Source organism: Canis lupus, chromosome 26 (genome assembly GCF_048164855.1).
Source record: "Canis lupus baileyi chromosome 26, mCanLup2.hap1, whole genome shotgun sequence".
In the NCBI taxonomy this organism is placed as follows: Eukaryota; Metazoa; Chordata; class Mammalia; order Carnivora; family Canidae; genus Canis; species Canis lupus.
Window position 1 is genome coordinate 19,578,929 of NC_132863.1, and position 13,403 is coordinate 19,592,331.

The 13,403-nt window shown below is 37.0% G+C and overlaps 1 protein-coding gene across 4 annotated transcripts in view; it reads left to right on the forward strand.

The window, feature by feature from the left end:
- Positions 1–13,403, forward strand: part of RNF24 (ring finger protein 24) — an 82,025-nt gene that overhangs the window by 46,998 nt on the left and 21,624 nt on the right. For all 4 annotated transcript variants that reach the window (XR_012018364.1, XM_072800208.1, XM_072800207.1 and 1 more), the window contains one exon: positions 13,291–13,333. Coding sequence is in view for 3 of the 4 variants with exons in the window: in XM_072800208.1 (XP_072656309.1) it covers positions 13,291–13,333 (43 nt within the window). In the remaining variant the exon portion in view is untranslated. The remainder of the gene's footprint in view (positions 1–13,290; positions 13,334–13,403) is intronic.

Genomic DNA, 13,403 nt, shown 5'->3' on the forward strand with positions numbered 1-13,403 from the left:
CAAAGAGGATGCGGAGAAAAGAGAACCCTCTTACACTGTTGGTGGGAATGTGAACTGGTGCAGCCACTCTGGAAAACTGTGTGGAGGTTCCTCAAAGTGTTAAAAATAGACCTGCCCTACGACCCTGCAATTGCACTGTTGGGGATTTACCCCAAAGATACAGATGCAATGAAACGCCAGGACACCTACACCCCAATGTTTATAGCAGCAATGTCCACAATAGCCAAGCTATGGAAGGAGCCTTGGTGTCCATCGAAAGATGAATGGATAAAGAAGATGTGTTTTATGTATACAATGGAATATTACTCAGCCATTAGAAATGACAAATACCCACCATTTGCTTCAACGTGGATGGAACTGGAGGGTATTATGCTGAGTGAAGTAAGTCAATCGGAGAAGGACAAACATTATATGTTCTCATTCATTTGGGGAATATAAATAATAGTGAAAGGGAATATAAGGGAAGGGAGAAGAAATGTATGGGAAATATCAGAAAGGGAGACAGAACAAAAAGACTCCTAACTCTAGAAAACGAACTAGGGGTGGTGGAAGGGGAGGAGGGTGGGGGGTGGGGGTGAATGGGTGACGAGCACTGAGGGGGGCACTTGATGGGATGAGCACTGGGTGTTATTCTGTATGTTGGTAAATTGAACACCAATAAAAAATAAATTTATTAAAAAAACAACAACAAAACAAAAAAAAAGTTTGATAAATGCTATGTAAATATTCAGCATTTTTTTAAAATTAGGGAATTAGCCATAGCAAAAATAGGACCTCACAGTCTTAAAATATTTTCTGTGAGGAAGAAAGCACAGGACTGCTGATTCTTTTTGTTCCTTTTCTCAGACCTATTAAATTTTTTGGTAATTGCCCTACAAATAGTGGTTTTTAACTAAGAAATCTGTGAATTTAATATTTGAAACCAAATTATATTTTAAAAGAAGATAAAAATCACAAAAATGTAACAAAATATTTTTAAAGATTCATTAAAGAAAGGGTTTTATTTTTTTTAATTTATTTATTTATTCATGATAGACATGGGGTGGGGCAGAGACACAGGCAGAAGGAGAAGTAGGCTCCATCTCAGGAGCCCGACGAGGGACCCGATCCCAGGACCCCAAGATTACTACTGGGCCAAAGGCAGGTGCTAAACCGCTGAACCATCCAGGGATCCCCAAAAAAAGGGTTTTATATATATAAAATATTCTAAACTAGCTCATAATATAGTTTTTATTACTATGTCAAAGATTTAATTAAGCCTTTAATCTTCTTGTTTTAAGAAAAACACTAATATACCTATTGTGATTCTGAGTAAATTTTTTAAGAAATCAGTTGTGAAACACCATTTTACTTCATTGTATTCCTTTTAATAATCAGGCAAATAGGTAAAGAGAAAGGAAAAATTGATAACATTTGTTTTCATACATTATCAGTATACTTCTTTTCATCCTTTCTGTATGCTTTATTATTTAGCTAACAGAGCAAGTAAATAGGGATCTGCAACACCAAAATAAAATTGTCTTGCCTTATCAGAGGAACAAGTCATGTTCAAACATTTCTAAACTTCATTTACAAGTCAGTGGTACCATTTTGAAAATTAAATCATGATGTAAGGAACTTTTCCTTTCTGATGATCCCAGTTTGTTAACTTTTAACCTTTCCTATGTTAAATTTGGATTTAACAAGTCATTTGCAATTAATTTGGAAATTCATAAATTCAGCTCCTTTAAAATGATCCTAGCCCATTTTTTAACATAACTTAAGCTCTCTAGCACCTTTCCAAGGGGGGCTCTTCTGTTCTTAGGCAGAGATCCCTCTAGACACACCAGATTCATCAGAACCTTAGGAGGAACACAGGAATTAGGTCTGAACAAGACACCCACCACCAACCACAATCTTACACAATACTGTATAATAGAATCTGCTGCCTATGATAGGGTTATGAATAGATCATTACGAAAACACAAAAGGAGGGCATCTTAACTTCCTAGCAATGATACTATTTTATAATGAATCATGTAATAGTCTGTTATCTATTTCTCTGCCCCAGTAAATATTTGTCTATTCTGTTTACTGTATCCCAAACAGTGCAGTGCCTTTGGTACTTAATAAATGTCTGTTGGGTAAATCAAAGAATGGTGTCCCTAGTAGGAAGTTATTAGATATGCATAAAAGTAAAAAAATCAAGAAACAACACAAGAAAGGTATTTAGAAACAGAAATAAACATCAAAATAGTGAGCTAACAGAGATAGGGCAGGGCAGCCCAGGTGGCGCAGCGGTTTGGCGCCGCCTGCAGCCTGGGGTGTGTGATCCTGGAGACCCAGGATCGAGTCCCACATCGGGCTCCCTGCGTGGAGCCCGCTTCTCCCTCTGCCTGTGTCTCTGCCTCTCTGCCTCTCTCTCTCTGTGTCTATGAATAAATAAATAAAATCTTTAAAAATAAATAAATAAATAAATAAATAAATAAATAATAAAGAGATAGGGCAGGGACACCTGGGTGGCTCAGTTGGTTAAGCATCTGCCTTTCACTGGGGTCATGATTCCAGGGTCCTGGGATTGAGCCCTGCATCGGGCTCCCTGCTCAGCAAGGAGTCTGCTTCTCCCTCTCCCTCTGCCCCTCGTACTTGCTTGTGTTCTCTCTCTCTCTCAAATAAATAAATAAAATATTAAAAAATAAATAAATAAAAGAAAGGATAGAGGGCTGATTTTTTTGTTACTAATTTTGTAGAACTATATATGACTTTGAAATTTGTGCATATGAAAAAAATTTGTGCATATGTAATTTTGATAAAAATATAAACTAAAATTAGGGGGAAGGCTATGAGTTACCTAATAGAAATTATAAGGTCTTGAATCAAGATAATGACAATAGAGCTAGAGAGAGTGTTATGGATGGTTGTAATATTTGGGAGGTGAAAATGAACAGAATTTGGTGACCAGATTTTTTTTTTAAAGATTTATTTATTTATTCATTCAGAGAGAGTGAGAGAGAGGCAGAGACACAGGCAGAGGGAGAAGCAGGCTCCATACAGGAAGCCCGATGTGTGGGACTCCATCCCGGGTCTCCAGGATCAAACCCCAGGCTGCAGGCGGCGCCAAACCGCTGCACCACCAGGGCTGCCCTGGTGACCAGATTTTAATGATGGACAGGAAAAGATGTGCTTAGAATTTTTCCTGGACTTCTGGTTTAGGGAGCTGGGTAGCAGTCTAGAGATAAAAAATGGATAGGAAAGTTTGGGGTGGAAAGATGATAAATTCCATTTTAGATATGAGAGGACTGAGTTTTCTGTGTAACAGTCAAAATATTTAGTATACAGTTGGATAAATAGGTCTCTAGCTTATAAGAAGTCTGGTCTGGAAATAGGGGGTCATGTAATGAGGTTGAGGTTGAGGTCAGGAGAGTCCTAGAGAGAATGTGTATAGTGAAATAAAATGGCTCCAGGACAGAATCCTAGGGAAACGTTGATATTTAAGAGGAGCCCAAAGAAGAGACTCAGAGGGGACAGCAGAAGATAGGAAGAAAATTATGAAACAGGTACCCCACAATTAGGGTTTCAGTGGATTGAATCAGTTATGTCAACTGCTCCCAGGGATGTCCAGTAAGAAGAATTGAAAAGTTCCCATTACATTTGATAATTAGGTTTGCATCTATAATTTTAGTTTGAAAAGTTTCAGTAGCATGGATATAGGGGTGATGAAAGGTGGGCTGTAATGGGGCAAAGCCTGACCAGCAGGTGAAAATGAATACAAGAAATATGACCTCCTCTCTGAGGAATCTTGGCTGAGAAAAGATGAGGTTGGGTAGTGTAGGGGTGTGGTATGCTGTAGAATCAAGGGAGTATTTTGGTCTTTGTTTTAAGAGATTTGGGCATATTTGTAAATAGATATAATATTAAGGAGAATGAGCTAGTTGTGGAGGATTTGTGAGAAGGAATGAACCATGGAGGTGAGAAGAGACCCACATAAAAGTTATAGTGGTATTAGGTCTGAGCAGGAGAGTACCTTCTTAAGACAGAGATGAAAATAATTGTAGTAGACGATATATGTGTACAGGTCTTCCTCAGCTTATGATGGGATTACATCCCAATAAACTCGTGATAAATTGAGAATATCATAAGTCAAAAATGCATTTAGTATATCTAACCTACTGAATACTATAACTTAGCCTAGCCTACCTTAAACATGCTCAGAACACTTAAGGTAGCTTACAATTAGGCAAAATCATCTAACACAAAGCCTATTTTATAATAAAGTATTGAATATCTCATGTAATTTATTGAATACTGTACTGAAAGGGAAAACTGAAAAAGGTTGTATATGCACAGAATGGTTGTAAACAAATGGCTTGTTTACCCTCATGATTGTGTGGCTGACTGGGAACTGCGACTGCTACCACTGCCCAGCATCCCAAGAGAGCATCAGACAGCATATTGCTAACCTGGAAAAAGATCAAAATTCTAAGTAAGGTTTTTACGGAATACATAGGACTTTTGTACCATCTAAAAGTCGAAAAATGCTAAGTCAAACCATATTAAGTCAAGGACTTGGAAGTATGTGGGGCTGGGAGCCAGAGCTTGCGTATCTGATAGACTCTTCCCTTCACTCTAAAGTAGTTGAAAATGTCATGGAAGGAGGTGGTAGGATAAAGCTTGAAGACAGTGGCAAGTGTTTGAATGACTACTACATGGAAGCCTGAGATACTGAGTGTGAATAGGTGGAATCAGAGGACAATGTGGAGAGTCTAAGCTGAGAGTGATGACCACAGATTTATTGTGGCCATAACCTACATGGTTTTATCATTTTCACCAGCATTCAGCATTGTTAATCACACCCTCTTAGATACTTCTTTAGAAATCGATATTTATTCAGCACTTACTGTGCTTTAGACCCTGTGCTCTGCATTGCAGTTGAACCAGGTAATTTTATTATCTTTATTTTACAGAAGTTAAATAATTATCTTACAATCACACACATAAAAGTTGGTTAAAGCTGAAACTCAGACCAATTTGGGTCTGACCCCAGAGCATGTGCTCTTAACCTTAAAAAATTATTTTTATCAGGCTTCATTTCAAAATAACCATTTCAGAATTTCATAATCACTCTTACAAGACAGATTTGCATATTGGGGATATTCTAAAACTGGTTTCTTTGTTTTAATTTTGAACCTGGAATTTTTTAGTGAAGACAGCACCTATTTTGCTTTTCTTTTAAATACTGGATAACAAACTACATAAGAAAAAAATATTATTCCCCATTCTCGCCTCCTTCACCAAAAAAGTCACAACCTCTATTATTAGTATGTTCCCTGGAAGGAATAGCAAAAAGATAGGTGTTAGATGCATAGCAAATACAACATAAATATTAGGTAATTAATGGGACTTGGAGTAAAGGAATGATCAGAACGGTGAAGTTAATTTAAGTAGGATTTCCTAGAAGGGATAAATGATAAACTATGGATTAAAGAAAAAGGTGAGCACAAATTGGCCCATGCTGTGACTAGAAGTAATGATGCTTTGGAAAAATATGTAGATCCAATTAAAAGAGTCAAATAAGCAAAATAAATACAGATCAAGCCTCATTTTAATGAACTCTGATGGGATTCATTTTATTCCTTTACATAAAAATGTACTGCATGCTTTTCTTGGAAAATAAGCAGACCAAAAAAAAAAAAAAAGCAGTAAGGATTATAGATGATTTGAACTACATGATTAATAAATTTGACCTAATTAAGAGAAATTTTAGTTTTAAAATTATATATTACACAGGGGCACCTGGGTGGCTCAGTAGTTGAGTGTCTGCCTTTGGCTTAGATTGTGATCCCAGGGTCCTGGGATAGAGTTCCACATCAGGCTCCCAGTGGGAGTATCTGCCTGTATCTCTGCCTCTCTCTGTGTGTCTCTCATGAATAAATGAATAAAATCTTTTTAAAAATTATATATTACACAAAGACTGAAAACCAATTACATGTTTTCCTTTAATAGAGCTGTAAAAAAACAATTAAATCCAAAGGAAAGTAGAGGAAGAAAATTTAAAAAGTACAGAAATCAGTGGACTAGAAAACAAATGTATAATAAAATCATTGAAGCCAAAAGCTGATTCTTTGGAAAGATTAACAAAATTAATGAATCTCCAGAAAGATTGTTCAGGAAAAAGAGGAGAAAAAACCTAAATTACTAGTATCAGAAATAAGGGGCCCCTGGCTGGCTCAGTCAGTAAAGTGTGTGACTCTTGATCTCAGAGTTGTGAGTTCAGTCCCATCATAGAAAATAGAGATTACTTAAAAATAAAATCTTTAGGGGATCCCTGGGTGACTCAGCGGTCAGGCTTCCTGCATGGACCCTGCTTCTCCCTCTGCCTATGTCTCTGCCTCTCTCTCTCTCTCTCTCTCTCTCTCTCTCTCATGAATAAATAAATAAAACCTTTAAAAAAATAAAATAATAAAATAAAATATTTAAAAAAGTAAATGAAAAAGAGGACTGTATACAAATCCTACAGATATTATCAAAATGGATATTATGAACAACTTTATGCCAATAATTTTGAATTTTTAGTTGAATTGGACTTTTTCCTAGAAAGAATATAATACATCAAACTGACACAAGAAATAGCATTTACGAAAACCAACAACTAACATCTTACTCAATGGTGAAAGACTGAAAGCTTTCCCCGTAAGAGCAGTAATAAGACAAAGATGCCTGTTTTCACCACTGCTATTCAGCATTGTACTAGGAGTTCTGGCTAGAGTAGTTAGGCAAGAAAAAGAAATAGAAGGCCTAGGAAAGAAGGAAGAAGGAACTATCTCTTTTTGTAGATAACATGATTCTATTTAGTATTCCAAATCCCATAGAACCCACACACCAAAAAAACTAGACCTAACATATTAAGCAAACTTTCACAGTACAAAATCAACACACAAAAATCAGTTGTGTTTCTATACACCAAGGAATGATCTGAAAAGAAAATAAAAGAAACAATCCCATTTACAATAGCATCCAAAAGAATAAAATTCCTAGGAATAAAATTAACCAAGGAAGAACGAGACTTGTACATTGAAAACTACAAAACACTGCTGAAAAAAAAATTAAAGACTTAAATAAATGGAAAGTGTTCTATATGTTCATGGATTAGAAAACTTAATATTATTAAGATGGCAGTACTTCTCTAGGCAACCTACAGATCCAGTATACTTCCTCTCAAAATTCCAGTAGCCTTTTATATGGAAATAGAACTGACCCTCAATTGGTTAGGAACTGCAGTGGCCCCTGAATAGCCAAAACAGTATTGAAAAAGAGAAAAGAGGAAGACTCACGCTTTTCAATTTCAAAACTTACTACAAAGCTATAGTGATCAAAACATTATGGTACTGGCATAAGAATAGACATTTAAAAAAATGAAATGGATTTGAGAGTCCAGAAATAAACCCAACAGCTATGGCAAATTAACTTTTGTCATGGGGAAAGAATAGTCTCTTTAACAAATGATGGGACAACTGAGTAATACATGCAAAAGAATGAAGCTGAACTCCTACCTCACATCCTATATAAAAATCAACTCAGGGACGCCTGGGTGGCTCAGCCGTTGAGCGTCTGCCTTCAGCTCAGGATGTGATCCTGGAGGCCCGGGATCGAGTCCCACATCAGTCTCCCTGCAGGGAGCCTGCTTCTCCCTCTGCCTGTGTCTCTGCCTCTCTCTCTCTCATGAATAAATAAATAAAATCTTTTAAAATAAATCAACTCAAAAATAGATCAACGACCTAAATATTAGAGCTAAAACTATAAAACTCTTGGAAGAAAATAGGTAAGTCCTGGAGCACCTGGGTGGCTCAGTGGTTGAGCATCTGCCTTTGGCTCAGGTCGTGATCCCAGGGTCCTGGGATGGAGTCCTTCATCACGCTCCTTGCAGGAAGCCTACTTCTCCCTCTGCCTTTGTCTCTGCCTCTCTTTGTGTGTCTCTCATGAATAAACAAATTAAATCTTTAAAAAAAGAAAACAGGTAAGTCCTAATGACCTCAGATTGGCAATGACTTAGATTTGACATCAAAAGCACAAGCAACAAAAGAAAAATAGATAAGATTTACAAATATTAAAAACATTCATACATCAAATAATGTTATCAAGCAAGTAAAAATGAAGGGAGCACCTGGGTGGTTCAGTCGTGTCTGACTCTTGATTTCAGCTCAGGTCATGAATTCAGGGTCATGAGCCCCATATCGATTCTGCTCAGCATGGAGTCTACTTGAGATTCTCTTCCTCTGCCCCAATTCTAGCACATTCTCTCTCTCAAATCTTTAATTAAAAAAAAAAGAAGTAAAAAAAAAAAAAAAGAAAAGTAAAAAGATAACCGACAGAAGAGAAAAATATTTCCAATTCATATGTCTTTTTAAAATATTTTATTTATTTATGTATTTATTTATTTGACAGAGAGTGAGCACAAACAGGGGAGCAAAAGAGGGAGAAGCAGGTACCCCACTAAGCAGGAAGCCCAGTGTGGGGCTTGATCCCAGGGTCCTGGAATCATGAATGGAAGGCAGATACTTAATTGACTGAGCCACCCAGGCGCCCCTCCAATTCATATATCTGATAAGACTTTAATAAGCAATATATTTTTTGAAAATTTTTACAATTCGTCGACAAAAAGACAACTGAATTTTTAAAAAGACAAAGGACTTAAATAAATAACTATTTCCCCCAAAGAAGATATACGAATAGCCAACAAGTACATAGAAAGATCAACATCCTTGGTCATTAAGGAAATGCAAATTAAAACCATTACGAGATAACCACTTCACAACTTCCAGGATGTTGTAATCAGAAATATGGAAAATTATAAGTGTTCTTCATAGAAATTGTGTAGAGAGAAATTAAAGAAGATCTTATAAATAGAGGAATATATTATGTTCATAGGTTGGAAACTGTCTTCCAAAGATGTCAGTTTTTCCATAGCTGATCTATAAATTCTATATACAACCTCAGTTAATAATCCAACAGATTTTTTTGTGGAGACTGACTACCTCATGAAATTTATATGGAAGTGCAGAGGATCAAGAATAGCCAATACAGTAGTTAAGAGCAGAGCGTGACTTACACTGCCAGACCCGAGACTTGTTTCAAAGCCCTACTACTTAAAACAGAATACTATTCACCTAGGACCCAGGACTTGGTTTCTAAATACTATTCTCCAATAAAAGGAGCCAAGATTCCTTCGAAGAAGTAGTTTTCCACAACTGGGGCACGGAAAATACAAAATGAGCCTGGAACACCTTTTGGTACCAGTAACCAAAGACATGCATGGAAACAGATGAGGGCATGTTGAAAGGACACAGGAGTCAACCTGATGGAGCTTCTAAAGGCCAAACCTAGATCAGTTTGAGCAATAAAACAAATGTGACCATATTGAATTATAACCCATAGACTAAAACAAATACAGGGATTAATACTGATAAAAATAAATGAGGAAGAAAGGATATCTCTTCTACACAGAAGAATTCCAATGAATGCACAAGGAATTAGGAAACTGTAAAACCACCACCATGCAAACACTACAGTTCTTGTTACAAGTAAGATGGGTGCTAAAATCAGTGGGCAAAAGATTGAGCAAAAAAAAAAAAAGGATATTTGCATAGTTTCAGCATCTCCCCGCAAGATACTTATCTGTCACAAAGAGAAAAATAGTAACTTTTTACAGTGGAGAGACCCAATAGACACCAGCATAACCAAATGATCATGGTTAGTGTGTCAAAATCTTGAAAGTCAAGGGAAAACTAAAGAATTGTCAGAGATTGGAGGAAGCTAAAGATACATAAATACATGAAAGGTAGGATCTTGGATTGGATAATAAAATAGGAAAAGGACATTAATGGGAAAACAAACTAGTGAAATTCAAATGAAGTCTCCTATTTAATATTATGACAGTATTAATGATATATCCGTACTAATTTCCTGGTTTTGATCATTGTACAATGGTTGTGTAAGATGTGAACATTGGTAAAGCTGGGAGGAAAATATAGATGAATTTTATTTTTTTGCAGCTTTTCTTTAAGTTCAAAATTATTTCAGAATAAAAGTTAAGAGAAAAATTAATGTGGCAATGATACCAGGTGCATTCATTTCCCAGGGCTGCTGTAACTAAGTACCACAAAACCAAGTGGCTTAAAAATAACAACTTTCATGTCACAGTTCTGGAGTCTAGAAATTTGAAATCAAGGTGTCAACAGGCCTTGCTCCCCACCTCCTCACCTCTTCCTAGTTTTTAGTAGTTACCAGAAATCTTTGATGTTCTTTGACTGGTACCTTTATGATTTCAGTTTGTCTCTGTCTTTACCTGGCCTTCTTCTCTGTGTCTCTGTGTGTTTTCTCCTCTTCTTCTAAAGGCACCAGTTGTATTTGATTTAGGATCTCCCCTAACCCCAGTAAGACCTCATTTTAACTACTCTACAAAGACTCTATTTCCTTTGAAAAAAAAATTATTTATTCATGAGAGACACAGAGAGAGGCAGAGACATAGGCAGAAGGAGAAGCAGGCTCCCCATGGGGAGCCCGATGCAGGACTCGATTCCAGAACCCTGGGATCATGACCTGAGCCAAAGACAGATGCTCAACCACTGAGGCTCTAGCAGACATGAATTTTTGACACTATTCAACTCAGTATACAAGAATAGGCAAATAGACCGATGGAACAGAATAGAAACTTTAGAAACAGGCCCACATATTGGATCTGATTTACAACAGATGTACCACTGCTATGCAATAGGGAAAATAAGGTCTTCAATAAATGAATCAAGTGAAAATCTGCATGTGGATAAAAAGAATCTTGACGCCTTCCCGCATCATATATAAAGACTAATTTCAGATGGATCATAAGTAATTTTAGTTGGATACCTAAATGGGAGAAGTAAAATAACAAATTGTTTTCATAATATACATGAGAGAATATCTTCCTAACCAAGGGGTAGGCAAAGATTTCTTCAACTGGACACAAAAAGAACTGACATTATTGGGAAGAGTTTATAAATTAGTGTGAACTTAAATTTTAAATTAAAAGCTTCTGTTCATCAAAAGATACCATCAAGAGGCAGCCCGGGTGGCTCAGCGGTTTGGCGCTGCCTTCCGCCCAGGGTGTGATCCTGGAGACCTGGGATCGAGTCCCACGTCGGGCTCCCTGCATAGAGCCTACTCCTCCCTCTGCCTGTGTCTCTGCCCCTCTCTCTCTCTCTCTCTCTCTCTCTCTCTCGTCTCTCTGTGTTTCTCATGAAGAAATAAATAAAATCTAAAAAAAAAAAAAAAAAAAAAAAGATACCACCAAGAGAATGAAAATGCAAGCAGGAGTCGGAGATAGTTGCAGTACATAGACCTAACAGAAGACTTATATCTAAAATATATAAAGAACTCCTACAAATCATTAAGAAAAAGGTAACTCATTTTTTAAAGACAGGCATTTTATAAAGGAAGTTATCCAAATGGACAATAAGTATATAAAAGGGTTCTAAACATCATTTGGGAAATTCAAATTAAAACAAATGAGATACCACTGAATAACTTACCAGATTGGCTAAAGTTTTTTAACTGATCCTACCAAATATTGGCAAAGATGTGAAACAGCTAGAGCTCTTGTGCATTACATGTAAGAGTAGGTAGGAATCAGTACAAGCATTTTAACTAGCAGTTCTACTCCTAGGTATGTACTCGACTGAATTGAGTCTATATGTCCACTAAAAGATATGTAGAATTTATGTAGCAGCTTTATAATAGCCCCAAACTGGAAGTAACCTAAATATTCATCAACAGTGGAATGGATAGTCTTATATTCATATATTGGAATACTATATGTCAAAGAAACTACTGCAACCATGTGTATGGATTTCACAAGTAATTGTTAGCTAAAAGAAGTCAACACAAAAAGTATATATCAAGGGGCAGCCCCAGTGGCGCAGCGGTTTGGTGCCGCCTGCAGCCTGGGGTGTGATCCTGGAGACCGGGATCGAGTCCCGCATCGGGTTCCCTGCATGGAGCCTGCTTCTCCCTCTGCCTGTGTCTCTGCCTCTCTCTCTCTCTGTGTCTATGAATAAATAAATAAAATCTAAAAAAAAAAAAGTATATATCAAATGATACATTTATGTGAAGTTCAAAACAAGCACAGTTAATCTGTAATGATAGGAATTAGGATAGCAGGTACCTCTTAGGGATAGATATTGATTGGGAGGAGTCACTTTAGGGGTCCTGGAAATGTTCTATATCTTGAGCTGAGTGATAGTTACGTGTGTGTGTGTGTGTGTGTGTGTGTGTTTAAACATTTAGCTGTATTTTTTTTTTTTTTTTTTAGACTTCGAAAGTCCAGATTTCTTTGGGAGAGAGAGAACACAGACGGGAGGGCAGAGGGAAAGGGAGAAGTAGACTCCCCACTGAGCAGGGAGGCTGACATGGGGCTCCATCCTAAGACCCTGGGATCATGACCTGAGCTGAAGGTAGGCTTAACAGACTGAGCCACCCAGGCACCCTATATTTATCTGTATTCTTAAGATTTTCATACATTATTAGATGGATGTTATACTTAATTTTTTCATTAAAAAATTGATATATTGGGCAGCCCAGTTGGCTCAGCGGTTTAGCGCCGCCTTCAGTCTGGGTCATGATCCTGGAGACCTGGGATCGAGTCCTGCGTTGGGCTCCCTGCATGGAGCCTGCTTCTTCTCCCTCTGTCTGTATCTCTGTCTCTGTGTGTGTGTGTGTCTCTCTCATGGGTAAATAAATTTTTAAAAAAATCTTTTTTTAAAAAGTGATATATTAAATATTATTGAAATAAATAGACTATCACCAATATAAATAGAATTGAGGCTTCTTCATTAAAATATTTGTTGTGTTGGGGATCCCTGGGTGGCTCTGCGGTTTGGCGCCTGCCTTTGGCCCAGGGCGTGATCCTGGAGTCCTGGGATCGAGTCCCGCATTGGGCTCCCGGCATGGAGCCTGCTTCTCCCTCCTCCTGTGTCTCTGCCTCTCTCTCTCTCTATGTCTATCATAAATAGATGAATCTTTAAAAAGATTTTTAAAAATATATTTGTTGTGTTAAGATTTGGTTTTAATGAGATTTCACTTAACATTTGGATAACATAACATTTTATGGTTCATTGGCTACTTTCTCATAACATGGTAACAGATATGTCATTTGGGTGTTTTTCAGGATAAATATTTTGGATTTTAAACTAAATGATATAAATTTCAAAAATCTGTTTAAGAATTTTATCAAATTGTTACATTGGAAACCTCAATATTGCATTGCTCATTTCTGTCTTTTAGGCTAAGACATCAAGCTCATAAAGAATTTTATGCCTACAAACAGGTAAGAAATTTATTTCAGATTGGCTTTGATAGTTTTTTTGTTGTTTTTTTAATCAAAAAATGAGAACTTA